Source organism: Xiphophorus couchianus, chromosome 18 (genome assembly GCF_001444195.1).
Source record: "Xiphophorus couchianus chromosome 18, X_couchianus-1.0, whole genome shotgun sequence".
NCBI lineage: Eukaryota > Metazoa > Chordata > Actinopteri > Cyprinodontiformes > Poeciliidae > Xiphophorus > Xiphophorus couchianus.
In genome coordinates this window covers 1,475,842-1,503,765 of record NC_040245.1, presented here as the reverse complement: position 1 = coordinate 1,503,765, position 27,924 = coordinate 1,475,842, and the positions used below count along the sequence as shown (strand labels likewise).

The window sequence follows — 27,924 nt, the reverse complement described above, 5'->3', positions numbered from 1 at the left end:
AATTATGGGATATATAATTGTTTATTTACAGTAAAGTATTTTAGAACTTGTTCTAAGGAGGAAAATATAAAAACTAAAGTGTGGAGCAGAAACGAGGGGATAGAAGAGAATAACAGTAACTGATGAACTCCCATTGATAAACATACAGAGACACGCGCTGACGGCGTTCAGCCGCCAGGGGGCGGAAATTCACCCATCATGTCAGTTTTATCTTCTGAAGCCAAACATCTCCACCTGCTGGTCAAAGGAACATACTGCAGCTTAGCTTGATTCATTCCAAATGAAATTAGAAATATTAACTTCGAGGTTTGGCGTCACGATGATTCAGAAGATTTTTAAATTAACAAAAGCTATAACTGTAATTTATATTCTAAAATATATTTATTAATCATAACTTGCTGAAATCGTTAATCTGGATTTTACAAGCAGGCATGGATAGATGGAGTTATTAAAGATCTGAGCAGGTGTTCGTCCCAGAAGAGAAGATCTTGGTTCCACTTTGACCAGGGTGTCCACAGTGTGGCCTGGGGGCCATTTGCAGCCCTTTCAGTAGATTTGTGTGGCCCCTTGACTCAGTTTAGGAAAGAGCTGAAGCAGATGGAGACGTTATTCTTTGAGATTTTCAATAACAAAATCTTAATAAAATGTAGGTACAAATCCAGTGTTTTTCTGTTTTTAGTTGTGTTTTTATATTAATGTCAGTAAGTAGGCCACAAATGTCCAGCAGACTAAATCACATCCAGTAATTAGAAAGGGCTAAAATCCAGTTAACAGCTTTGGAAGACACTTCTCATTTTTGTTGCTGGGAATAAATTAAAACAAGTTAGGAAACTATGAGTCTGAGACCCTGTTTCAGGCGTTTTTAATTAAAATAAATGGTCATTTGTTGCTGAGCAGGTAAAAAATGAGAATTTATCCTGAAATAATTTTAGATTTTTAACTGAAAACAAAACAAACAGATTGTGGTCCCTGAGTATGTCCAACCTGGTGATTTCGGACACCAATGACTGAGACTCTGTTCTCCTGACCTGATCTGGACACATTGAGGACAAATTCCAACCCAAACCAGTGAAAAGATGCTGATGCTCAGCAAACTCCACACCCAGCAAAACTTCAAAAAGAGCAAAACTTCACGGAGAAGAAAGACTGAAGACTCGGCCGTGAGACACGTTTATTTCTGAGACAGTTAGCGTGAGTCCACACGTCTCTGTTCACAGACTTACCCACAATTCACTAACATCTCAGAGAAACTCCGGATCACAGTCTCAGTTCAGAGAGGCTTTTATTCTGAAGAGTCCAGGCTGTGGCACAGTATCACCTTCAGAAACCGTGAGGCCCGCTCCGGTCCCTGCAGAACCCAAACCGGACCAGCGTCTCCTCAGCGGAGTCCAAACGCAGGCCAACAGGTCGGGTCCGGTCCTCCTGTTTCCGGTTCCGGTTTACCTCTCAGAGCTGATCTTGTAGCGCAGGACGAAGTAGGCTATGATCCGCAGAGAGAAGAAGAAGATGGCGAGGACGATGAAGTCCAGGAAGAGTTTGGCGTCCAGCATGTCCAGCTCCTTCAGGATGGCCTCGGACTTCTGGAAGTGACACGCGTCGTCTTCGTCGCAGTGAAGATCCGGTCGGTCCATACCGTAGATGGACAAGATGGCGCCCTCAAAGCCGTACCTGAAACACAGCAGCACTGACGACGATTAGCTTTGGTTTTAGCTGTCAAGTTGACAACATAACGCGTTAAATCTTAACTATACGCCTGATATATAGAAGAAAAAGGAACACAATGCTTTGTTACTAATTGTCAATACTGAGACAACCAAGGTCAGGAAAAAGTTTTAATTAAGAAAAATAGTGAGGGAGATGGAAGTAGGTCAGCTATGCTAGCTTGACTTTGGCAACGGTAACATATAGATGTGCTGTGGAGTTCAGTGTTTTAGTTCAGTTAGAAATAAGAAATGGAAAATGGCAACCTAAACACCAACTCTGACAGAGCATCAGTACAGCAGGTGTTTAAATGAGCTAATCTGCCGCAGCGATCACTTAATAATAATCGTAAAATAAAAATCAAGCCTAAAAACATAAAACTGTAACATCCTGAATGTTTTGTTCTTGGTGTGGGAACTGTCTGAGTGCTTTTTGGTGTTGAATCCAGAAACATGAAGTGACACTGTTATCGGTTGCTATGGCAACGGATCTGTGTGTAGCGTAGCCGACAGAAAAAAGAAGAACACGACTGGTTTTGAGTTATTAACTGTGTTTCTGTTTTTCTCTTTGCTGTGGCGTACTGCACTAAATTAATAACAGCTACATCTCCAGGTTTCATTTAGTCAACAGTTCTACCACGGCAGCGCAGCTATGGATGGCAAGGAAAAGAAGAGGCAAAACAATGCCACATATGTAATGATAGTCAGGTGACGTCTGTTCCAGTAATAAGTCTATCAGTGATCAGAACCCACCAGCAGAAACGCCTCTCATCCCTCATCATTTGATGAAATATTGACAGAAAGTTATTTTTGTCTTCCTGTCAACAGCGCCCCCACCTGACGTAGGAGATGTAGGACATCCACTGCAGGTACCAGGGGATGGTGTCAAAGCTGACGAAGAACCCGGAGAACAACAGGACCGGGATCGCCGTGACGGGTCCCACAAACGTCGCCACCTGCAGTAAACGAGCACACCTGAGCACGGTCTCCATGGAAACGCACCAAACGGCGCAGAGAGGAGGGCGGAGAAGCGACCTGCAGGGAGGTGGAGGCGGCGCCGATCAGCAGACCCAGACTCTGAGCCACCAAAGACGTCAGGACGCCCAGAGACAGGAAGAGGAAGAACCGGCCGGCGTCCGGAGGCTGAGCCGTCATCCAGTAAACGATGCTGCAGTAGACCACTGGGAAGACCACCTGCCAGGAAGACCACCCATTTATTCAGGACGTTCAGTTACCTAAAATATCCAGACTTTCTCTGCGTGACCTGAGTGAAGCTGCTCCCCCCCCCTTCAAATCTAAAGAAACTGGTGTCAAACGTTTGTGCAGCAAAAGTTTTTGCTTGTATGGCTTTGACCTCTGGAAGCCTTTCATTAAAATGAAAGCGGCACAAACACAGCAGAGCTCATTGACACCAAATTTGTAGAAGCACTGGCTTATATTATTGGAAAACCAAAGGGATTGGAAGAAAAAGCATTTCTGTTGGTTTTTCAGGTCAGGTTGTGAAACACCTAGATGACCGTCTGCTGCTGTGAGCTACCTGGAAGGGGAGGTCGGCCATGGTCTTCGCCAGGTAGTACGCCTTCAAACTGTACCAGTAGTTCAGGTGCTCCCTCAGGAAAACGCCCAACTCCAGAGGAACTGAGCATGAGAAGACAGAAACAAGGAGGATAAGAACCTGCTGCTCCTGGTTTCTCTGGTTCTTCTTCTGCAGTTTGGACCCGGCGACTCACAGGTGAGCACTGTGGGCATGAGAGCTGCGAACATGAGGAACAGCATGGAGAAGAAGAGGAAGCCCGAGTTGCTCAGGACCTTCTTGGCTTCGTTGCCGATGCCCAGGTACAGGAGGCCGATCAGAACTCCGATCCCGATGTGAGAGGAGATCCTGAGGTGGGTCAGCACCTGCTCAGCCAATCACAGACACCAGGCACAATCACCCAGTCATAACACTGAAAATCTCCATAACATGAAATGTGAAGCAGCTGCTGTTGAGTCCAGATGCTTTTGAACGTGTTAAAACGACAGAATTTATGGATGTATAAAAATAAACCTGCAAATTATTTTCTGTCATTTTCCACTGATGTTGTGACATTTATCCTGGATTATCATCAAACATTAAAAAGTCAAAGGGGCAGCATTATGATTTCCATTATAATAATTGGTTGTTATAAAACTGTTTCATATATATCAAATTATTATTTATATATCAAATGACTTAAAAAATTACTTCCTGATTTAATGCCCTGAACTTGGGTCTCTGTCTCTTTAAGAAGCTCCTGCTCTTTCTGAAGCTCCACCTCCCAACATGGCTCCTCTATTAACCCTTCACCAATGTTTTCCCAGCGTTTCACTGAGCAGTAGCTCTTATAACGAGTTCAGCAGCTGTTTGCTAATTGCTGGTGGCTAGTCTGAAGGATTAAAGGTTTTCTCAAACATGCATGAAAGAATCAAGCCAACACTCCAGGTTTATCTTTGTTGAGGGAAAAACATAATAACATGATGGAAAACTAAAAGAAAAGTTGATCTTACATAATAGTGCTCCTTTAAACTATTAATTCCTGTTAAAGGAAAAATGAAAACTCAGGTTTTTGTTTTATATTCAGAAGGAGGAACCTCTTTGTTCTCCTTTCCTAAATGCTAATTTAAGTAGAATCTAGACCATCGTAAAATCTGAGTCGGTGGGAAGTTTCCTCACCGAGTCGCGGAGGATGCTGAGGAACGTCCGTCTGAACAGGATGGAGAACTGAGTCTTGCAGCTGGCTGAGAAGCTGTGGCAACCTTCAGACGGAGAACTCTCCTGTCAGGAGCAGAAACACTGAGCTGAGAGAATCTGATCTTATTCTACCGCCTGATTATTCCTCTCCTTTGGTTTCTACCTCCTGCCAGAGGAGCGGATGCAGGTTGGCGTCTCCGTTCAGCTCCGTCTGATGCTCTTCCTCAGACTTCCTGTCCTGAACTGCCTTCACCAGTCTCACCATCTGGTCCCCGTACTCCCCGGACGCCACCTCCATGACTGCACAGAAGACAAGTAAGTTAATGTTTTAATTATTTGGAAAAAGTAATTTTAGGGGAAGCTAAGAGGGCTAAATGTTTTCTAAGTTAGCAAAAATGCTAAAGCAATAAACTAAAAATGATCTCTGTTATTGGTGGATTAGCAGAGGTGTGTCCACCACTAGCTACATGGAGTAGCTCTGGTTAGCCAATGACTATCTTGCTGCAGAAAGCATTTGGAGTGATTTTGGTTTAAAATCAGGTCTGAATTTTCTAATCAGAGATGATCAAACCTGCCTCTGCATTCTCCAGCCTGTCCTTCCCAAAGCCTCTGACATGTCCAGAAACAGCTGCTAGTTAGGGAACCTTTAGCAGAAACATCTGAACCGACTTCCTTTAGTGAGGAGAAGAGGTTATTCTGTGCTGAACTCCTCAGATATGTTAAGTATCTCAGGCAGCTGCTGTAGGAGCAGAGGGTTGAGAATGGAGATCCCACCAGAGGTAAAGACAGTAAGACCATCCCAACCTGCCAGGCCAAAGCCAACCTCTATTCAAAACTCAAGACAAGCCAAGCAAGACAACATTCACGGTTCTACCGTCAGAAAACCACGGTAGATTTCTGCAACCAGAGTTTTTGTACTTTAGCTACCAGCAAGATGTTTTCCACCCAGGCACCTCAGTATTCAAGGACAAAATTCTTAAAGTTAGAAGAACATCAAGGTTTGCTTTCCAATACCTGCCAAAAGGCTCGTCTGAGGTGAACAACACCTTGCCTCCTAGGTAAACAAAGCATCGGACAGCAGGCCAGAACTGTTCTGATTCTTTCCCCTCAGGTCCAAACTGAGATTTCACTTTCTGCTGTCTTGGAAAGGGATTCATGCTGTGACTGTGTTGGTGTTCTCACTGAAGTCGGCCGGGTTGTGGTAGGTCGGACAGTTCAGTCCGAGCTCCTGCAGGTACGGAACCAGACTGGACACCTTCCCCCTGTAGATGCACTGACCCTGACTCAGCACGTAGAGCTGCAACACACAGACAGAGTCAGGCAGGTCAGAACCTGTACCCAAAGCAAATCAGTTCATAAACAATATTTAGATACTCAATGAAATGTGTTTTATTTATGTTCACCAAACTCAGAGTTTTTTGGTCATTTGATGCAAAACTTCAAAAATAGACACATTTGTCCAATAAAGCAGATGAAGGAAGTTGGTGGCACCACCTAGTGGACCAAACCTTATATGGAAGTTATAGAACAGCGTCTGGCTCCTTCCCTAACCTAATCTAAACATTGTTTTCCCTCTTTTCTCTGTTTGGTGTTGGGCATTAGAGTGCTGTTGGGTCTGAAAGTGGTGTTGCAACTTAGGCTGGTGTTAGGTCTCAGGAAAGTATTAGCTTTTAGGGAAGTGTTGGGTCTTGGGGACATATTGGGTGTGAAGGTGGTGTTGGTTCTCAGAAGAATGTTGGTTCTTAAAGCAGCGCTGGACTTAGGGAAGTGTTGGGTCTTAGTTTCTGCATCTAAATGGTGTATTGAGTTTGTCCTCCTCATCTTGCCTTGTCAAACAGCTCAAAGAGTTTGGCGCTGGGTTGGTGGATGGTGCAGATGACCGTCCGTCCTCCTCGAGCCAGAGCTTTGAGAAGAGAGACGACTTGGAAACAAGACGAACTGTCCAAACCGCTGGAACGCAAACAGACACAGGAACGAAGGTCAGCGTTAAAAAAGACGATCTGAAGTTCCTCATGGTCCAAGCAGTTCAAGCTTCTGCTCAAAGAAATCAACAGAACCAGATGGACGCTCACAAATAATTTAACCAACCATAAAAACTGGAAATTCAAAATAAATAGGAAATTAATAAGATGAATGAATAAATCCATCAGAGGAACCTTCCGCTCACCTGGTGGGTTCGTCGAAGAACATCACCGGAGGATTGTTGACGAGCTCCAGAGCGATGGCCAGCCTCTTCCTCTGGCCTCCGGACAGGTGGGAGGTTCTGGTTTTAGCACAGTCCAGCAGACCCAGAGCTGTCAGGATCTCCTGGACCTGATGGAGCCCAAAACAGAAGCAGACCCGCCGCTCAGACTCTGAGGCTGAGTTGGAGCAGTGAAGCTGTTTTAATCCGAAACCCACCATCTCTCTCCGAGCCTCCACCTTCTCCTGCAGCTTCAGGTTGGCTGAAACCTGCAGAGAAACACAGATTTCACCTCCAGACCTGAAAACCCGTTTCAGGTCAGCAGAGAGGGACAGGGACGGTACCGGCTTCATCACTGAGACCAGAAATTTTCTTTTGTTTGGTTGGATTTCAGATCAACTGGATGGTTTTAGCTTTTTCACCATTAGCCAATATACAAATTTAGTAAAAATGTTACATAAATTATAAAAAGTGATTTTTATCGCACCTTTCTTTAAAACTCAATTAAAGGATTCTGCCTGTTCCAAATAGAAAACAGTAAAAAAAAAATTCAGCAATAATTTGGATTATTTTGACTCTGATTTTAGAAAATCCTATTTTCACTGTTCATTCATTTATAAATGTAACAGATTCAAACTAAATATTTATCTCCAAACTGCATATTTAGTTGACAAGCTAAATATTTCATATACAAACCAAATATTGAACATTTATTCTTCTGACTAAATGTTTTGCTCCAAACTAAAAATATGGTTAGCAAGCTAAATATTTAATTAGCAAGCTAACAAAATGTTTCTGTATATTGTTATTGTTAATGCTGCTCGCTAACTTAAGTATTTAGTTTGAGGCTAAACATTTGAAGATACATTTTTAGATTGTAAATTAAATATTTAACTTGCTAATTAAACGTTTAGTGTGAAACTGACATCTATAAATTAAAATATGACTTTAAGAAATGAAGCCTTAATTTGTTCCCTCATGACAGGCTAAATGCGCTACAAAGGCATCCCGTAGGTACGGGGCTTCTGTACTGCCAAGTTGCCGTTGACGCATTTTGCTAAATCTCTTGAAGTCTCAGCGTTGGGGATTTTCTGATCTGTTTTACTCAGTGATTTGGTTTTTTGTGACTGGGGAAGCTGTGGTTGCTCCTACCATCATGGCCTCCTGCACGGTGAGATGCGGCAGCAGCATGTCGTCCTGCATGATGTAGCAGGAAACCTTCCGGAAAGAGCGCAGGTCTCTGGGTTGACCGTTGATCAGGATCTCGCCCTTCATCCCCGTCTCCCTGTTGGAAGGACTCAGTGAGTCTGGGTTACGTTGTTCTGAAACGCTTCGGAAAAACTCGGATCGCCACGGGGCGTGTGGATGAAGAGCCTCCCGCTCACCTGTACCCCGCCAAGATATTCATGAGCGTGGACTTCCCAGCTCCTGAGGGCCCCATGATGGCCACCAGGTCCCCGCTGGTGAATTTCCCAGAGATGGCTTTGAGCAGAGTTTTGTAACCTGAAACGAGGCGGAACAATGAGTCTGCCGGTTCCCAGCAGCACCCAGAGCGGCTCTTTGTCCTGCAGGCCGGGCTCCGGTTTCACACCGCTTCCCCTCTGACTGGGCTCAGCGGTTCCACTCCACCAGCCGAGCTCTGATTGGCTGGAGGGCTTATGAGACGGAGAGGAGAATATCTGAACCAGAACCAGACAACTGGTGGGGTTAAAGGTTAAAACGCACAAAAATAAACAGAAAAGTTCATTTCAGAACCCAGTCAGTCAATCAATCAATCAATCAATCAATCAATCCTTCTATCAATCCATCCATCTCATTAATCTAAAACCCTGAACAGAACAACGATGAAGATGATCTTCAGTAACCTCTGCAGTTTATCTGCTGATGGAGTCTAAACACTCCTTAATGGGATTATCATGTTTAATCTGAGAACGGGATTAAATCTCTGCTGGCCGACAGTAACCTCTGCAGCAGCACCAGAACCTGCGCACCATGCTACAACTGTCCCATGCTAAAACCCATAAAACAGAGAGTACTACACCCTGTACTATCGTGGTACTACAGAGTACTTCCTCTCTACTCCAACCATCCTCTGATTGGCTGTTGGCCTGTGGGGGCGCTGCACCAAGAACTACTGAAGGAAACGACACAAAAACCTCTGGAGACGCTGAGAGCAACTTCCTGTTTCACCAGATGGAAACAATATGGAGGCGTCAGATTTTAGCGGCTGGAGGATTTCTCTTTAGTCTTTGGCTAAAGCCTGCTAGCGCTAGGCTAGCACATTTGTTTTGCTTTAATTTACCCAGAATGCCCTGTGCTGTAGTCCACTTCCTGCTTTTGGAGCGGTCTCTGCTCCATTTGGTTCATTTGCATTCAAACCGAACCAGAGTTCACTTCAGCCGAACCCAAACCGAGGTCTGGAGGACCAGAGTTCAGTGAATCGGTTCGATTATGAATTCACACTTCCCCAAACAAACTGGACTTTCTAGGCAAACGGACTGGAGTTGGATTAAAGCGAAGTAAACAGAACCGGTGTGAATGCACCCTACGTAAGGTGCTGTTCCTAGTAGGACTGGACAATAAAACAATGACAATATCTATCAGGACAGAGCTGTGATCAATAGAAATACACATGATAGAATGTTGATAATTTCACTAAACTTCCATCCAGAACTGCAAGGGATTCTGGGGCATGTAGGCAAAGGAAAGACTTTAGCCGCTCAACCTTTGACGGATTTTTTATTTGACTATTTTAATATTGAATTTGTTTTGTTTGGGGCAGAACCGATCCGGTTCAGGTCTCGTCAGGTTCTAAACTCAGATGAAGACCTGAGTCAGTCTGAGGAAGATGTGAGCAGATGAGAGAGAAGCCATGAAAAGTTTGGGACGTACTGATCGAACCAGAGGAACAGCCTGTCTCAGCTTTATTCACACCTGAGCAGGTGAGGAATGTTCCCACTGAAACCAGGAGGGTTTACCCGCAGCAGAAACAAAGAGTTTAACCGCTGCTTCCAGAGAAATACGATCTGTGCCGACCTTTATTCCAGAGTCACAGAGCAAAACGGGCAGCAGCTAGGGATTCGTAGTGAGACGAGTTTCCTGCTGCTGAACACAGATCAGAGATTCAACTTTTAGAAAAACCCTAAAACCCTGAGAAATGTTTCTGTCAGGCTGTGAGAAACAATCCGACTTTCTCAGATTTCTCCTCTAAAGATGCTTCACTCAGAGATCCCTGCTTCTACATGAGAAGAAAGCAAAGCTGCTTTGCATCTCAGCAGGGTTCGGTTGCCGTGGTAACGGGTCAACGGGTGAAGAACATTTACATGAAACCTGTCAGGAAAAACTGCACAACACCTCCATCACTCCACTGAATGTATAAAACACAGAAAACATCATCGGTGAGCAGCTCAGGCTGCCAGAACAGGGGTCAAATCAGGGGTCATCCAGGTGATTCAGCTGGTCCAACTGGACTCTGAACTACAAACACCCAACAAGAGAAAGAAGCAAAGCTAATACAAGAGTAAGACCAAGAAGACAGAGATGAGAGCCAGACCAGAAAGATGACGGGGGAGAAACCGTGGCGATCAGAGACGTTGTGCTGCTGTCAGCCTGACCCAGAGCAGCTGTGGCTACAATGTAGCTTACAATAATCAGCATGGGAATGTCTGTGTGAATGAGAGAATCACTGAATGTTGTATGAAGCGTTTTGACTTAAAAAGTCCTAAAATTATTATTTATAATTTTTTACTAAGAATTTGACCTTCTGATTACTTTAAAGTTTACAGACGTGAATAAAATGTAATGACAGAGTCTGTAACTCAGAAGTGACTTGCACCTTTTAACAGGATGTTTTATTCATAAGTTAGTAAATTTGACTTGTTTACATAGCAAGTCAAAGTAAGTCACATCAATACATTTACTCTGTTAATGTGCAGGAACAGAGTTATTCAGCTCCCTGGTTGCCATATTGACATCGTCCACGTTGCCAGTTCTGCTTCCAAAAGAGTCTGAATCTCTGTTTCTCTTTAAGTTCAATATTTAACCACTTCGACCTGCAAGAACTTAGACATTTATATTCCAGCTCAGTTAGGACTAACCATTCAGATGTACAAAACGCCTGAGTGGACCTAGCCCCGCCTTCTAGGCGCAGCTCCTCCCCCACTTATCTCCTACAGACTAGCCAGCAGCAATTAGCAAACATTAGCACATTATTAGAAAACACTTGGTGGAACTGTTGAGCTTAGCGTTGCTGGTAAAAACGTTGTTAGGGTTAATAGAGCGGCCATGTTGGGAGGCGGAGCTTCAGAAAGAGCAGGAGTTTTTAAAGAGACGGAGGCCAAATTTCAAGGCATTAAATCAGGAAGTAAAATTTCTCTTAAGTCATATTTGATATATACAGAATTTTCAGGTGATGTAGTTACTCGATTGTATTATGAAGTTGCACTTTGTGGCTGGAAAACATAATTCTGCTCTTTAAACCAAATAAAAAACTGCAGTGATGTAATTCCTGTAAAAATCTCGGTTGTCTTAAGTTCTGTAATCTTTCTGGATCGGTGAAAGCATCGGGTTTTGAAATGCGGCTGAAAGCCGTGCAGGCGGGTGAAGTGGCGTATCGCTGCTCAGATCGGGACGCTCTGCGCTGCTTTGTTCTGCTCTGAAAAGATGAAACACAATCCCAACGTTTCTGTTCACATTCTGGGTTTTAGAGTCATCACTGCTCAGAAAGAGTCTTCTTCTTCTGGTGGTGAGCTTGTTAATAACCAGAAGGCTTAATAAAGCCCACTCAGATTATAATCTGACAGTTGGATCAATTTAGCGGTTTCTGGTTCTCTGCAGACTCATCAGATTGTTGTTTTCCTTCATCACAGAGAAATTCCTCTCAGCTGTGGGTGGCAGAGCTTCTTAATCTGACCTGCAGCTATTTCCAGCAGGAGATGCTGAGTGAGATTAACAGATTACAGCCTGTTAATCCAGCAGGAACACACCAACAGAGTGGGACCGGGACAATAACAAACCGCTGCTGGTGGCGTCTTCGTCTCCTGCTGGTTCTCCGTGTTTTCTGAGCTCAGCTTCAGTGTTACTATGAAACACACCAGAAATCCACCGATCTCTGATTATTCCCTGAAAATGCAGATTAAGAATAATTTTCCCACCCTCGTTTTGGCGCCCCTTCAAGCACAGCGCCCATTTGCGCCCACTTTTTGCATCACTGGTTGTAGTTTGTTGTTGGACCACAGATCAAGAGTCTAATATCATCCAATCAGAAGTCGGTTCATTTTATTGATATCAATAAATTGATATCAATAAAATGAACTGACTTCACAACAATAACTGAACATAATCAGATCACGGCTGCTGTGGATCTGGAGGTGGAGCAGATTCCAGTAAGACGGTTCTGGTGGCGACTGGTCCAGGTAATCAGATCAAAATAATTCAATCCAATCAGAGACTGATCCCCGTTTGTTCCTGCTTCTAGTGCAGTGCTGTCAAGTTATTTACCTGCAGAATCTGTCTGATTTACAGCTTTCCTCCTCTAAACAAGCACAGGGTGACAGTGGAAAGAACAACTCCTGTTCAACAGGAAGAGCCTCCAGCAGAACCAGAGCCAGGAAACTTTGTGTTGAGTTTTAAAACACAATATTGGTTGAAATGCTTTAAGGTTTTTCCTTATAGATTCTGTAACTGAGATCAAATCTCACACATGGAAGCAGCTTTCAGCTTCTATGCGCCACAAATCTGGAACAAACTTCCAGAAAACTTCAAAACAGCCGAAACACAGAGTTCCTTTAAGCCTAGACTGAAAATCAACCCAGTTGCTTTCGGACTCTGAACTGTTTTGGTCCCGTCAAAAGACGGAACCAAAACAGGCTGAAGACGTTTCAACCAGTTCTTGGTAGAAAGAGACATAAATCATAAATCATGCTAATATAAATTATTGAGCTTGTTTGAATCTGTGACGTGATTAATTGATTTATTGGTTATTGTGATTGGAAGTGTGGCCAACATGGACTGAACGGCTTCAATCTGCTTTTCTTGTTTGATCTAATTCCTCTCACTGCGTCTGCAGGCTCCCATGATGCAATCTGATCTGGTTGAAACGTAGCGAGGAGCTGGATGCTGACGGACTGTCGGGTCAGACTCCAGGTAGGTCCTGGCTGAAGGCCTCGGGTTGGTTGCTTTCCCACGAGGTTTAACCGAGCGAGGTGACGGCAGTGACCTGAGCAACATGGCTGATCCTCTGACGGAGGGAACTCCAGCCTGGTCAGGGTGGAGGTGAAGCACACAGATCATCTTCATCTGCTCCATGTTGGGCTCACTGAGCATCAGCTCATGAATCAGTTCAGTGACCGAACATCATAAAGACTCTGAAGCTCCGTTTCCATTCAGCATATGAATAAAATTACCAAAATAAATTAGCTAAATGGAAACACAATGAAAAAACACGCAGCCTCAGAAAAGAAAACATGAAGGAGGAAAGAGATTTTAAACAATTTATAACAGGTCCATAACTTTGACTTTGACATCTAACTAAATATTTAATTTTTAAACTATTTTTGCTTGAAAGCTAAACATTTAAGTCGGATTTAAACATTTAGTTTTTAACTAAATATTTAGTTTTCAAACTTCCTAACTAATTATTTAATTTGAAAGCTAAATATTTAGCTTGTGAATTAAATATTTAGTTTGCAACTCCGACATTTATGAATGTATGAATAACATGGTGAAAAATGAAATCCTGCATTTTTTTTCTCTCAGACTAAATAAACTGAAATGTAGCTGTTAGTTTCTTAGTGTGTAACTGCAAACGGCTCCCCGTCTAACCCGAACCTCCAAGGCCTAAACCTGCCAATCCACGGGCCGCTAAGCGTACCTGTCTCAGGCGGGGGTCAACAGGTGGGCGTCAACACGGTCCGATGTAGGTGAAGGTCAGACCATGAGGTCATCATGAATGAACTTTCCCCCCTCCGTCCAGACAAAGTAACCATGATCTCTTCATCCTGGTGTCAGTTCAAGAGTCACTGAGTCAGTTTGACCTTTGACCCAGAGTCCCTGCCAGGGACCAAACTGCTAAGAAAACCATATTTTCTGGCGTCATGAAGACGAACAAACCCCTTCATCAGGACAAGCTGGTGATTTTGTAGGTCAGGTCTCCACCAAAGGCTTGAGTGGAACAGCTTACAGATCTTGGTTCGTGGTTTGGAGTAGAAACGTGGCCGTTTTGAATCATATTTGGGCAACTGGTGAGGATTTCACCTTCCAGTGGAGAAGTTTTAGAAATGTCCCTTCTGGACCAGTACAGACTAATGAAGGAACACCACCTTCACCAGTAGATGGACTGGTGGTCTTTCTTTCCACTGACCAATTGTTACTGTAATTTTGCATTCAAAGTCTCTGCTGTGAACAAAGCCGCCTCAGATGATCCAGAACCTGTTGGATCCTGATGTCCCTCCACTCCACTGGCTACCTGAACCCCCCACGCTGCTCATGGGGGGTCAAACAGCTGCTGTTTAAACTCTGATTTAGCAGCAGCTGGTCCTTCTGGATCGCTGATCTCCTCAGAGGAACATTGTCCGGTACCGCTGTGCCTAAAGACAATCTCAGTCCAGGCTGCTGAGGTTCCACCACGGTGGTATAAACTATCAGAAATCAACTCTGACTTTGGACCACTGGGGCGGTTCTACTGAGTCTCTGAAGTCTCCATGGCCGTGGCATTAACTGGTTCTTCCTCAATCAGGCCTAGCCAGATTCATCTCCATTTGCAGATGGTGTGCAGTTCCTCCCTGTTTTTAGGAACCACTCAGAGGTGGAACCAGCCGGGTCAAGCTAGGTTGATTGGCAGCAGACTCCCATTAGTTGACTGGAACAGAAACATCTGAACCAATCATGGGACCACAGCAGTTGATGATAAATCCATGGTCAAACTTTGAGGTCCAAACCTTTTTATTGGTTGTGGCAGAAGAGTGCTGACGGCGTCAACTGGACGAGGCAATGGGCAATCAGCAAATATACAGAGAGAAACTAGCCGCCCAACAATATGCATGCAAAATGACATCATTGGCGTGCCAACCACAGCGAGGAATGGACCGCCAATGGAGTCACTCCCAACGTGACCAGAACCAAACCAGACAGTTACCGTCTACAGCAGGGGCAGGAAATCCTGGTCCTGAGGTTCGGTGTCCTGCAACTCTTAGACGTCTCTCTGGTCCAACACACTTGAATCCAACAGCTGAATCTCCTCCTCAGTGCAGTCAGGTTCTCCAGAGTCCTGCTAATGACCTCATTATTTGACTCAGGTGTGTTGAAGTAGAGATACATCTGAAAGTTGCAGGAACCGGCCCTCCAGGCCTGGAGTTGCCCCCCCTGGTCTACAGTCAGACTTGACAATGTCAGTAAATCATGACAGTAAAGTTTTGCGTTTCTTTCTCTGCCAGTTTCACTCTTACCTTTTTTCCTCCACCAGGGTCCCTCTCTGATTGAGTAAGAGACATCTTTGAACTCTATGTTGACGGCTGGTCTCCGTGGCAACGAGGAGAACCTCTGGGCCTCCGTCAGGGTGTTGTCCACCTTCTTCAGGGGTCCGTCCAGCTTCTTCTGGTGTTTCTGCAGCAGCGGCGTCTGCTGGGTTCCCCCCGGATGCTTGTTGATCTCCTCTTCCAAACAGACGCACACCGTCCGGGGGTCCAGCATCAGGTCGGGGGGCCCGTTGGTGTTCTGCAGGTGAGAAGATGTTTCTTTCAAGCTCAATTTGTTCAGTGCTGCCATTTTAAAAAGAAATTCAGAGGTTTTCTTTCAACTTTTTTAAACATAATTCTTCCAGCTGTAACGTGAGGTTGGTGCAGACTTCATGAGGACGTGTTGGTGCGTCAGCTGGAGAAGAGCAGTGAGTGCTCAGATTAGCAGGCTCCTGTTTATGTGGGACGCTTTGAGGCTCTAATCTGTCCTGGAGGTTACTGCTGGACAGACTGAGCTGATTGCTGCCCTGAATCAGCACTAAACATCACACATACACCTGGAAAACAATCACAGCACATAGAGGAAAAGATTCTTTTAAAGCCAAAAATTAACTTTAGCTTCTTCTCTTTATTATCAATCCCTGCTGTTGCTGGAAGACGGCACTAGGGGGCGCAGTGTGGAGAAGTTCTGCAAAGATAAAGACTAAAAAAAGACAAATTATGCAAACTATCACTAATGCACTTATGGGAGCTTTAAACACATTTCCTTGACACTGCCTCTAGTGGTCAGATTTATATTGCACACTGTGAGGATGACGCCCGAAACTTTTAGAAAAAGCACAAAACAGATAAATCAGAGACTGGGAGTTAATATAAAACCAGATTTAACGACTCAAAAGCAACTACCCCTACCTGCTGATGTTAAAGTCTTAATTTGTGTTTCTTTGTGTTGTAGTGTTCAGGTGGTGGACAGTGGACACCTGTCCTCTGGTCTACCTGTTCATGAGCCACTGAGCGCGCTCAGTCTGCCAGAGGAACCTCCTGTCCACCACTGAAGCAACAACTCAAACTGTTCAGTCTGACTGCTCTATATTCTGATTATTAGAAATTATTTGCATTTCTAAAATAATATTAAGAAAAAGCAAAATCTGATTTTGTCTCATATTTGTTTCCACCTGTCTGAGGAACTGAGCGACTAAACTGTCAATATGAGACAGAAACTCTCCGAGAACTGAAGTCAGGTTCTGTTTTCACATGCAGTGTGTGTGTGTGTGTGTGTGTGTGTGTGTGTGTGTGTGTGTGTTGCACTCACCATGATGATGGAGTTGGTCACAGTGGGATTGTGCACAGACCAGGCGGCCATCAGACAGGCCATGGCAGACAGACTGCAGCTCTGTGAAGCTGAACTCTGAGGAAACTCCCATCGGCCCGGCGCTGGAAAAGTCTCCGCCCCCTGAGCTATAGCCCCGCCCCGTAGCCTAAGGCCACACCCACTCATACAGGTCCATGTGAAAATACAGAATACTGATTATTGTTTAGGATTTTTATGAATATCTGTCCTAAAAGAGCTGGAAGCTAATTTAATTTCAATGCTGAAGCAAATGGTGGTTTTTGATGTGGGCAGCTGCCAAGAGCAGCATTAGCATCGGGGGCTAATACACACGCATCAGATAAAATAATAAAATCTATCCATCTAATATTTAGTTAATGAGCTATTTGGTCTGTAAACAAAATATATAAACAATTGAATATTTAATTAACAATTGAAATATTTAGTAAGTAAGCTAAATATTTAGCTTTCAAACTAAATGTTCAGTTTAGAAAACATTGGTTTTCTGAACTAAATATTGAGTAAGAAAGCTAAACATTTAGCTTCTAAGCTAAATGTCATTTGCTAACTAAATACTTAACTTCAATCTAAATATCTGTCTTGCTTACTAAATATTCAGGTTGTAGTTACATATTTTATCAACAAAATATTTTCAATCTAAATATTTAGCTGACAAGCTAAATGTTTAGTTTGAAACATTGACTTTTATAAATGAATAACATTTTGAAAATATGACATTGAAAATGAACCTGAATTAAATGTTTATTCTGTTCAGCTTTAAGGCTCAGATTCCAGGTGACTTTTCCCTCCAGGAAGTCAGAATCACCATAAATAATCCAAATTATTGCCGTTAAGTTTGTTCCTGCTGATCAGTTCAACGTGTCTTTATCAAATTTTATTCTCACAATTCTCAGCTGCAGCTTTAGACATCAGAATCAGCAGCCGTTTTATTTTAAAAGCTCAACATGCCGACTTCACTGGTGAGAAAAATAAATAAGTTTTCTTTCAGTAAAGTTCATCTTTTTTACCCCAATTCATCTACCCCAAAACGATATATATATGAAATCTGGTTGCTCTGAGATGATACATTAAATCTTCATAAGCTTCACTGAGCTTGCAGCGCCCCCCAGAGGTTTACAGGCAGAAAACAAAGAATCACTTAAAACTCAGAAAGCCTTTAAACGTCACGTTTATTTTCCTTACAAAGCCGCAAATTCCAACTGAAAAACAACAAAACATAAAACATTTAGAATAAAATAAAGGTTCAGTTCGGAGGCGAAAATGTTCTCCACCTGCTCAGGTGGGTAGCCCCGCCCACCGGTGCATGCCTCAATGTGACTGGCTCTTCTGACCAGGAGATTAAACGTGTCACTTTACGGAAACGCATCTTAAACTAAAATTAAACTGTTGTTGTGATTTTATTTACTCTAACAGGAAACTACAGATGAGCTGCTCCAGTCTGAAGAACCAGAACAGGAAGTTCAGGCTGCGAGGAGGAAGATGAACTCCTCCTCTGCTTCAGTCTTCCTTCCTCCTGGTTTGTTGGTTTCAGTTTGACTCCAGGCTTCAGATTCTGCCTGAACCTGCAGGTCGGCTTCATCGGGTCGGAGGAAGCTGACGATCAAACTGAATCTGATTTGGAGACCAAACTGAAACCAGCAGAGCGTCGGTGCCGGCCCGGATCGCGCGGCTCCTCCTCATTTCGTCTTCTTCTCCGTGGCCAGCGTGTCATGCAGCTTGGAGACGTAGGCCTCAAAATGGTCCATCACCAGAGTCCCCGACTCGTCGAAGAACGTCGACACGGACCTGGTGAACTCGGCGTCACGCGAGTTCCTGGTCTTCCCGTCGGTGAAGAAGACGCGGAGCGAGTACTGGTCATCGAACCTAGAAGAGTCGGGGAAAAAAGGAGTCAAACTGAGTCTGAAGAAACGGAAACACTTCACATCCGTTTTCTATTTAGTTCCTGGTTTCTCAGTCGCTGGAAGAAAACAAGCTTCTTTTGCCACCTGATGGTCCGATTGGCCCGGTTCTACTGGAACCAGAACCTCATCATCTGCTCCACCTCGTTCTCTTCCTTTCTGCTCTGAGTCAAGCCAACCTGTTCCCCTCCTGGCCTGTGGGGGCGCTGCACCAAGAACCACTGAAGGAAACCACACAAAAACCTCTGAAGACGCTGAGAGCAACTTCCTTCTTCACCAAATGGAAACAAGATGGAGGCGCCAGATTTTAGTGTTGGAGGATTTCTCTTTAGTCTTTGGCTAAAGACCAGGAGCCATTTCTGCTGATAGTGCTAAGCTAACATGTCTGTTTTGGTGGCTTTTACCCAGAATGCCACTTCCTGTTTTTGCAGCGGTCTCTGGTCCGCTTGGCGTTCACATATGCATTCAAACCGAAACAGAGTTCACTTCAACCGAAACCAGCCCGAGGTATGGCAGACCAGAGTTAGCTTAGCATTCACACGTCACCAACCGAACTGGACTTTCTAGACAAATGAACCGGAGTCGGATTAAAGCGGACTGGAGTCGGATTAAAGCGGACCAACCAGGGCTGGTGGGAATGAATGAACCCAATGTGTGATTTGTTGTGCAGCAGGTTCTGGTCTAAAGAGCGGATCTTGTCTGTTTGGTAGTTTTCTATTGGCTGTTTAACGTCTTGTATTTAATGCAGCGTGTTGTGTAGTTTGCAGCGTAATGTGCTGTGTTGGTGCTGCTATCGGACCGTTTGAGGGAGGACGACAGCTGCCAGACGTGGTCCGGATCCATCCCGGCCGGGTCTTTCTGCATGGCCATCAGGAAAATGTTCTTCTCCTTGTATGACGTGTAGAGAGTCAGGATGCCCATCATGATGAAGTACGTGATGAAGGCGAGTTAGGGAACGCTCACCGTTTATCACCATGTTTTAAACTTTACATTAACCTGCTGTGGGGTTGTGGTAAAACCCGGACCGGAGCAGGAGAAGGATATGAGATGACGCAGCAGGCCAGGACTGGTCTGGACTCGGGGAACGGGTACAGGTAGTCCCAGACCAGCGCCAGCATGGCAAACAGACAGGAGATGGTGCAGATCAGCAGACGGCCGTCCACCAGCTGGAAGTTCTCCACGTAGCCGTACTTCTCCAGCAGCACCTGCAGGGGGCGCCGCAGCCAACGCACAAAGAAAGAAAACGGGGATGATGGTTAGAAAATCATTTTTCTATAAAAATAAACATTCATTAGCAGCAGCTTTCTAGCTAATCAGCAAATAAGGTGAAGGTTGCCACGACAACAGGACCAAACCTTTTTCGCTGCATCGTCCAGAGAGTTCTTTACCGCGGCTCCGTCCCACTTATCGATCTTCACCGGCTTCTCGTCGATCCGCCACTGAAACGACAAACGACCTGGTCAGGATCCCAACCATCCAGACGGGATCCTGACGGTCCAATCAGGACGCAGACGGGATCCTGACGGTCCAATCAGGACGCAGACGGAATCCTGACGGTCCAATCAGGACGCAGACGGGATCCTGACGGTCCAATCAGGACGCAGATGGGATCCTGACGGTCCAATCAGGACGCAGACGGGATCCTGACGGTCCAATCAGGACGCAGACGGGATTCTGACGGTCCAATCAGGACGCAGACGGGATCCTGACGGTCCAATCAGGACGCAGATGCACCACCGAAACATCCAACCCGCCGTCCATCAGGACTCTGGCTCTAACCCCAGAGTCCTGATGGACGCCTCAGGACAGAGCCTGCAGCAGAACCTCGGTGAGTTTGCTGCCTGCGGGCCTGTGTGGAGTTTCAGAAACCAGCCTGCATGTATCATTTCCTGTTTCCTGAACACAGCTTAGTCATCAGATCTTGTTCATTATGAAATTAGTTCAAAGCAGAAACTCTGAGGTTAACGACGTGTCTCTGATCTCAGCACTGAAACATGATTCTGCCAATCAAACATCTTATTTTATATGTTCACTCGCCTCAGGTGATCATTGTGATAGAACCAGAATTCATAATTCATTTTATTTATTTTGGATATTTAAAATGTCTTCCAGTGTTAAATGTTTATTGATCTTTGAGAATGTGTTCTTGGATTATTATATTAGTTAAAAATTGTTTCAAAACAACAATATTATCGTTTATCCCAGTAACTTCTGGGATAAATTATCGTGACAGATCTATTTGAAGCAGATTGGTTTGTTGACTTGGTTCCAACCTGGGCTTCAGGTTGGAGTTGGAGTAAATGCAGTTCAGTGATGAAATTTTTTAAAATTAAAAAAGAAAGAAAGAAAAAAAATTCACACTTAAAGTAACAAATGTTAACGTTTTTCAAGAGCAGCATTTGTGTTTGTGGCACACAGTCAGTTACCTAAAACAGAGATAATAAATAGTTCTGATCTTCACTTTAATCATTATCACGTTAGTAGCACAAAATATTATAATAAAACTGAAGTAAATATCGCCTGGCTTTAACCACTTCTAACCAGAATCCTTTCAAAAGGAATGGTTTCCCTGAAAAACTACATATCGTTTAATATTCTCATTTTATGTTCTGTGTATGGGTCAATCAATCTGTTGTTGCCATTTTTGCATTGCAATAGCATTTATAAAATACCTTGTTTCAATGTTCAATATTCTTTGTGGCTGACGTTTAACAGGTAATCTAGAGAAACAACCTTTGGATTTTAAAAAAAGCTGTTCAAATCAATTAACTGACTGATTTACTCTTTACTAAGATTTATTTTAAAAAGTTATTTTATTTACCTTTCAAATTAAAGTTTTTTTAAAATATGTACTCTTTTACTCTTTAAGGTTTGCATAATTGACATCTAGTCAATGAATTGCATCTCACTAAGTATTTTGACTAATCAGAGGCCGTCATATTTTTTAAACGAAACGACAGATAAATTTGATCCTTTTAGGACTCCATATAACTTGATGAAAAACTGATGCCACCACACTGCAAAGGCCTGTTTTCTTAAACTTCGAAACCGATCAATTCCACTGATTATACCTTTGGTGATGGTTATTGTCTCTTTGTATATTTGGCTCCCCGTTTCAAAATAAAATAAAATTAGTGATTTTTTGAATGAAGTCCGGCGCAGCGATTCGTAACAGCTGCACACACAAAGAATTTCAGTGTAACTTGATTGATCTTCGATGGAGGAAGAGAACTGGAAGGTTTTCTACATTTAGCTGTGTCATTTCATAAGTCTACAGATAGTTTAATTTCATTAAAAAAAACATTTAGATTCAGCTCACCGGAAACCCAACATTAAAACTGTTGTTCTGAGTAACACCTGAACCCTGAGACCGGACTATTTGAACTGTAGCAGAGAATAAAGCCATCAGCTTTCACCCAAAAGCAGAATAAAACAAAAAACGTTACAACTTTAAATCCTTACTTTCTCCAACAGCCCGCTCTTCCCGTTCCGAGCCGCCATCTTTACCCTTCCAAATAAGGAAGTCGTGAGCTGGACCAACCTGATTGGCTCAGAATGCTCAACATTCAAGTCCCGTTAGTGCGTCTGCGTAGCGAGCGTAGCTGCGTCATCACGTAAGTTGGACAACCAATGAATCAAACCAGAAAATAAAAGTCCATTTGTTACGTTTACCCGCTTATCGTCGCGGAGGACAAAATTATTAAACTCTTGGCAGTTTAAATATTGCTTAAAAAGCAAGTATTAATTGCTAATAATTGATCGGTGCTGATAACATTTTCGGTTTCTTTGTAAATTATAATAAACGTTAAGTATTTTTGAATTTGAATGTTGGGAGATAAGTGTTTTATAGGAGGCATCCGACAAACTGACAGTAAAGTTTTATCTTAAATGTAAAAAGAAACGAACAAAAAAAATCTCTAAAAATATATTTCTAATTTTTAAAATTTTACAAATGCTTCCAGAAATGAATAGTCATTTTTTGTTATGTTAGGGAAAAAAACAAAAAACACTGAAATAGAAAAAAGCCCAGCAAAAAAAAATAAAAAAAATTGGAAAACCCATGTAAAAACAAAGGAAATTTAAAATTAAAGTTAAATACATTTTTAAAAAACAACATTTAGAATTTTTGCTGACTCATTAAAAGACAATATGTACACGACAGATTCGTGTTTTAGGAGGTTTATTTCATTCCTGCAGTTTCTTCTTCTGCTGTTTTACATGATGTACAGAGAGGAGCTCGATGGCCAGGATGCAGCTAATTTAACGCAGCTCGTTTTTTAATCCGTTGCAGTTAATCATGAGTTTCATTGAGTATTAGAGAAGCACTGATTCTCCAGCAGGTCCGTGAGGTCCGGGCTGCACCGCGTTCATCACAGAACCGTTACCGGGTTTGGGTTTGGAGCCCAAACAGGAAGCTCTTTCAGCAGCGTTCTGATTGGTTGAGGGGAATACGGCGTTCAGGACTGAACTGGTGCGTCTCCAGAACCGATCAGCTGATTATCAGGAATCAATTGTTGCAGTTTGATTGAATAAAAACAGTGTGTTGATGATCAGAACCGGAATAAAGAACCAGAACCTGCTGTGGTTCTGTCCAGGTTTTGGTTCTCTGCTGGTGTTTGGAAGAAACGTTCCGCCTGGAAAAACTTTCCTTTGGTCTCTTTGCATATCTGAGCAGCCGGAGCCCGACTCCTCACAGCTTCTTGCTGATTGGCCGGGACGTCCTCAGGCCCCGCCTCCTGCGGTTCTGGGTGGATCTCCAGGAGCGCAGGAAGTAGCGGTCGGGGCTGGCCCTGCGGACCTCCAGGTCGAACTGTCTCTGCAGTTTGAGGGCGAGCGCTCGGTCCTGCCACTCCTGCTGGACGGAACACGGCGCCTCCTGCTGGCCGCCGGGCCGGCTCCTCTTCGGCGCCGGGTCCAGAACCGGGTCCAGAGCCGGATCCAGGTGTTTGGTCTTCTGGTTCCTCTTCTTGCCCCTCCTTGAGGTAGACTGGTTGCAGATGGCGTCCCACTCCTTCCTGGGACTCAACGAGTCCTTTGGCACAAGTTTTCCGGGTCGGAACCCGGAGTTGTTGCACGGAGAGAACGAGTGTTTCCGTCCGAACGGCGCCGGGCCGCCACCGTGTTCCGGTGCAGCACCGGCCGACTCCAAGTCCGAACAGCCTCTGAGGGCGGCGCCGTAGCGAACGGCGGGGACGCGGATCTTCACCGACTGTTTTTGGAAGCCGTCAATGTCCGGCGGCTCGAACAGCAGCCGCCTCCTGTTGGCCAGCGCCACGGCGCCGCGGTGCTGCAGCGCCTTGGAGGCTCCGCCCCCTTCGGGCTCAGGGGCCGGGCTTGTGAGCGTGGCCCTGGAGCTGACCTTCAGCCCCTGCCGGTCCAGCTCAATCTGCCGCCACTTCTGCAGGACGGCCGGGCTCGCCTCGTAGCTGGTGGCCTTCTGCAGGCTGCGGCTCAGGTTGCGCGGCGTCGCCTTGATGACGGTAGGCTCCAGCAGGCGGCCGTCGGGCAGCCGCTTGGGCGGCGTGCACGGCGAGCAGACGATGGGCTTAAAGTGGTTGAGCTCCTCTGAGATGCTGTCGTTGCTCTCGGGGCTGATGGAGCGCTCGGCGCGGGCCGGCGGCGGCGGCAGACCCAGAGGCGCCGATGATGTCAGCACCGCCCTCCAGGTGAGCCTGCGGTCCGGCGCCGTGATGGGCGCCGAGATGGAGCGGCTGTTCTCTGACGACAGCAGGATGCCGGCTGCGGAGCTGTGGCTGATGCCCACCTGCAGGACGGTGACGGACAACGTTACTGCGGGTTTCACCAACGCAAAGTTTAGACTTTTTTAACGAATCTGACATCATGACAGGATGTGCAAAAAACATGAAGGAAACTTTTTGCTGCTCTTGGCAGCAGCTTTGTGTTGCTCACATAATAAAAATGGGATATGGCTCTCTAGCTACCTAGTGACTAGCTACTTAGCTAGCTAAAGAGCCGTATGCTAGCTGCTAATGGCTTGCTTGTGTTCCTGGTAGCCTTGAGTCAGAGCGCAGTGAGTGAAGATGTCTGTGTGAGACTCGAACTTTTGCCTTATAGATAATTCTGTGAAAAAAACTATATAGAAAATGTGAGATTAAATAATCCCACAACAAAAAGGCCAATTTAGGGCCAACTGGCATTTTTTTTGATGAATTTATGACATTTTAAGACAAAGATTTACAAGAGAAATGGAACAAAACTGTGAATGACATTTTCTTTAATGAATTTAAGATTTTTTTATGAGACTTTAAAGATTTGCTGACATTCTGACAGAGACGGGTCAGAACCCATCCGTAGGTCCGTCATGATAACAAACATGGACTGATTTACTGTCCGGCGGTTCTGATCCGACCCACCTGCTCCATGACGGCCGCTGGCGGGATGATCGCCTTCATCTTCCCTCCCCGGTCCTCCATGGGGTCGGTGCAGCTCCGACTCCTTCGGGAACCACTGAGGAGCAAACAGGAGGTCAAAGGTCGGACTCCAGGCACGCCGACGTGTCAGGCCGCTCTGCTCACCTGCTGACGGCTGAGGAGTTCTTGGTTTTCCTGATGAAGGCGGAGATGTTCCGGATCCTCCTGCTGATGGGCTCCTCGTTCTCAGAGTCGGACAGAACCCCCTGAGGAGAGCGGCGGGTTGAGGAACAGAACAGGAAGGATGGACGGGTTCTGGATCCGCTGGACTCACCGGCTCCACGGCGCGTCTAACTGACCCGGATTCATCCTTCCCCATCAGGCAGCTCCACCTCCGGATCTCCTCCCGGTCGTCGGACGCCAGCAGCTGAACAGGAAGAGGCGGGACAGATTCCTGACCATATTCGGGAGGCAGAGACTTCCTGAAAACTCCCAGACTCACCTTGAGCTTCGCAGCCGGAGCCGCAGGAGCGTCCACAGACTTCGGCAGGGTCGGACAGACGAAGACGCCTGGGAGGAAAACAGAAACAGAGACGCTGTTCCTGAACATGATCCAACCAGGCCTCCGTAGCCGTCAGAACCAGAGATCCAACAGGATTCTTTCTGCCTCCTCACTAAATTTAAAGGGGCGGTGACATGGAAAATCAACGCTTTGAGCTTTATGTTCTAAACTTATTCCCTCATCATAAACATGACTGGAGTGTTGCCTTGATTCCTTCCTGCTTTTTATGCTGGTAAATGTTGTTAAAAGGTTAAAAGAGGCGCCATGTTGTGATAACTTCCTGAAGGCGGAGCTTCAGAAAGAGCAGAAGCTTCTTAAAGAAACAGAGGCCCAATTTTAAGGCGTTAAATTGCGAAGTTTGAAATATATAGCATTATAACTATGTTACAATTTAAGATAACATAGTACTTGATTACTATAAAATGACTCTGTGCCTGGAAAATGTTTTATTTAAAGGGCCAGTGTTATGTACCATTTTATAGTATAATCGAATAACTGTTGTTAACTTCATTTGTTATAAAAATGCTCTATGTATATCAAATACGATGTAAAAAAGTTTTTACTTTGTAATGTAAAGCCTTGAAATTGGATCACTATCTCTAAAAACTCCTGCTCTTTCTGAAACTCCACCTCCAGGAAGTCATCACAACATGGATCCTCTGTGTTGTAAAAACCTTTATGGTTTTACCAGGGTTTCATTGAGCAGGAGCTCCAGTTCCAGCAGCTGTTTGCTAATTACTGCTGGCTAGTCTGAAGGATCTGAGCAGGAGAATCAGGAGGGAGGGCTGGACCATGAGGAAGCTTGGAAACTGCAGCTCTGAGGAGGAGCTGCGCCTCGAAGGCGGGGCTAGGTCCACCCGGCAGAATGGTTGCCCTGGAGATTAAAGGATTTCTCAAACATGCATGAAAGAATCAAAGCAACACTCCAGGTTTGTTTATGATGTGGGGGTAACATTCTAACACGATGTAACGCTCAAAAAGTTTTGCCCCTTTAAATCCGCGATCGGACAGAAAACTGCAATCGGTGCACCTTTAAATTAAACGTTTTATCACAGACACCTCTCATTAATTCCAGATTCATTTGCATCTAATGACATTATAATGTATTAATAATATATTATTAATGTATCATTCGTGAAGCATAAGAAAAATACAGCACAAGAAAAACTTAATCTTGTCATCACAGCTGTTAAACTAAAAGCTAATTATTAATTATTTAAATTAGGTAACATTTTCCTTATTCTGAGATATTTAAAGATTTAGCTCCTGTTTCCAGGTCTTACCACCTCCAGTAACTGGGATCAGAACTCCCAGTGGCTTCCACCACAAACCTCAAAAAGTCCCAACAGGGTAATTCAAAATGAACCGAGCAGTACACAGTACTATAGTACTACTACCAGGTCTGTATGACTGAGCTCCTCCTCTGGCTGTACATGTCTGGACAAGTCCTATGATGCAAACTACACAGACTGACCAGAACCGGCCAATAAACCAGAAAATATGACCAGAAATATCCATTAAACTGAGCAGAAATTGTTGAATAAACCAGAAAACCCGATAAAAAAAAAGCCTCAAACTGATCAGAGAGCAGCAGCTCCTCACAGGACCTGACTTTTATTGATTTATCTGGGACTGATTGGCGATTATCAGATTCACACGAACCGTCCCGATCCCCATACGACCGTAGTCCGAACGGACCCGGACCGTTCCGCAGCGGTCCACAGCTGCTCTTTTCACTTAAATTCCTGTTGATTATTAAACTTCATTAAAGTTCATATAAATCAGTTTATTCCCGGTTCTTTTTCCAGCAGCTTTTTAGAGGACCGAACCCCGGTGCCGGACGGATTCAGCGCCCTGTGAGCTGCTCTGTCCCCGCTAAACACACTCACCTCTGAGGCTCTCGCTGTCCCTCTTTCCCGCTCTGCTGCTGCCTCTCTCGGGGTCACTTCTTCTCCGGAATCGCTGCTCTCTGCTCGGGACTCTCCGGGCCACGCACCGGGAACAGGCCGTCCCGGACCCAGACCGGCTCTCTGAGCAAGCTGAGCACTTCTCCGGCGGGCCGGACCCGGAGCGGCACCGGGCGGCTCCTGCCGTGCCGGGCCGCGACCGGGACGTGTCTGCGGCGGTACCGGCCTGACTGGATCGCTGTTCGGCGAACCCTGCGGTCGCCATCTTGTCTCTCAGGTCCGCTCCGAAAACAAACCCCGCCCCCTGCCGAAAACAGCGCGTGCGTGAGCTGGACGCGCGTGCAGCCCGCCAACCGAGGAGCCGGGACACAGCGGCGCGAGCCTACTGTGGCGGGAGTCAGAATTTTCAAAATAAAACCACAAATTCCCAACATAATATGATAAGAACATAATCAGAGCAGAAATTATCCCAAAATTGTACAAAAATTTATACATTCTGGATTTAAGTAAAGAAAAAAATAAAAACCTTTGCATGTGCCACCCAAAACTCCTCAAGTGGCAAAGTTGTAGCTTCACCTGGTTCAATTGCTGCCTTTTACTATCTAATCATGAATCGGTTAATTAAAATAATAATAATTAATAACAATAATAGTCACCAAATCAGTCCTACACTCATTTTAACATATTGATGTTAGAAGTATATTTTAGCTACATTGTTACAAATGATCCGGCGTACGCTAAAGGAATGCTATGTTGCTGCATTTTAGGCAATTGTTATAAAACACTGAAT

General features: G+C 44.8%; 3 protein-coding genes across 3 annotated transcripts; all 3 read right to left on the bottom strand.

Moving 5' to 3' along the window:
• Positions 1-1,263: 1,263 nt before the first annotated feature.
• Positions 1,264-16,473, bottom strand: abcg1 (ATP-binding cassette, sub-family G (WHITE), member 1). Its single transcript, XM_028045253.1, has 15 exons — positions 16,358-16,473; positions 15,037-15,304; positions 7,978-8,095; positions 7,745-7,877; positions 6,811-6,861; positions 6,578-6,723; positions 6,237-6,360; positions 5,593-5,707; positions 4,574-4,710; positions 4,393-4,494; positions 3,431-3,599; positions 3,238-3,338; positions 2,736-2,894; positions 2,538-2,656; positions 1,264-1,668 (listed from the first exon to the last, which is right to left on the bottom strand). The coding sequence occupies exons 1-15, from the start codon at positions 16,418-16,420 to the stop codon at positions 1,440-1,442; spliced, it is 2,034 nt and encodes a 677-aa protein (XP_027901054.1). The 5' UTR covers positions 16,421-16,473; the 3' UTR covers positions 1,264-1,439.
• A 1,074-nt stretch (positions 16,474-17,547) lies between these two features.
• spcs2 (signal peptidase complex subunit 2) lies at positions 17,548-21,890 on the bottom strand. Its single transcript, XM_028045357.1, has 5 exons — positions 21,757-21,890; positions 19,650-19,733; positions 19,339-19,499; positions 19,094-19,228; positions 17,548-18,259 (listed from the first exon to the last, which is right to left on the bottom strand). Exons 1-5 carry the CDS (start codon positions 21,793-21,795, stop codon positions 18,073-18,075), a joined length of 606 nt encoding a protein of 201 aa, XP_027901158.1. The 5' UTR covers positions 21,796-21,890; the 3' UTR covers positions 17,548-18,072.
• Positions 21,891-22,461: 571 nt separating this feature from the next.
• rnf169 (ring finger protein 169) lies at positions 22,462-27,490 on the bottom strand. The gene is made up of 5 exons (XM_028045266.1): positions 27,117-27,490; positions 25,000-25,235; positions 24,831-24,931; positions 24,669-24,762; positions 22,462-24,058 (listed from the first exon to the last, which is right to left on the bottom strand). The coding sequence occupies exons 1-5, from the start codon at positions 27,397-27,399 to the stop codon at positions 22,985-22,987; spliced, it is 1,788 nt and encodes a 595-aa protein (XP_027901067.1). The 5' UTR covers positions 27,400-27,490; the 3' UTR covers positions 22,462-22,984.
• Between the last annotated feature and the right edge of the window lie 434 nt (positions 27,491-27,924).

Bases quoted from the DNA above. Each gene is read 5' to 3' on its own strand.
- spcs2 (XM_028045357.1), bottom strand. From the start codon at position 21,795: ATGGCGGCTCGGAACGGGAAGAGCGGGCTGTTGGAGAAA. The intron at 19,500-19,649 runs GTTTGGTCCTGT...CGCCCCCTGCAG, and splicing joins TGGACGATGCAGCGAAAAAG to GTGCTGCTGGAGAAGTACGG. The intron at 19,229-19,338 runs ATATCCTTCTCC...CGCCTTCATCAC, and splicing joins CTGGCCTGCTGCGTCATCTC to GTACTTCATCATGATGGGCA.
- rnf169 (XM_028045266.1), bottom strand. From the start codon at position 27,399: ATGGCGACCGCAGGGTTCGCCGAACAGCGATCCAGTCAGGCCGGTACC. The intron at 24,932-24,999 runs GTGAGTCCAGCG...CGCTCTCCTCAG, and splicing joins TTAGACGCGCCGTGGAGCCG to GGGGTTCTGTCCGACTCTGA. The intron at 24,763-24,830 runs GTGAGCAGAGCG...TTTGCTCCTCAG, and splicing joins AACTCCTCAGCCGTCAGCAG to TGGTTCCCGAAGGAGTCGGA.
- abcg1 (XM_028045253.1), bottom strand. From the start codon at position 16,420: ATGGCCTGTCTGATGGCCGCCTGGTCTGTGCACAATCCCACTGTGACC. The intron at 7,878-7,977 runs GTGAGCGGGAGG...TCCTTCCAACAG, and splicing joins AATATCTTGGCGGGGTACAG to GGAGACGGGGATGAAGGGCG. The intron at 2,657-2,735 runs GTCGCTTCTCCG...CGTTTACTGCAG, and splicing joins CCGCCTCCACCTCCCTGCAG to GTGGCGACGTTTGTGGGACC.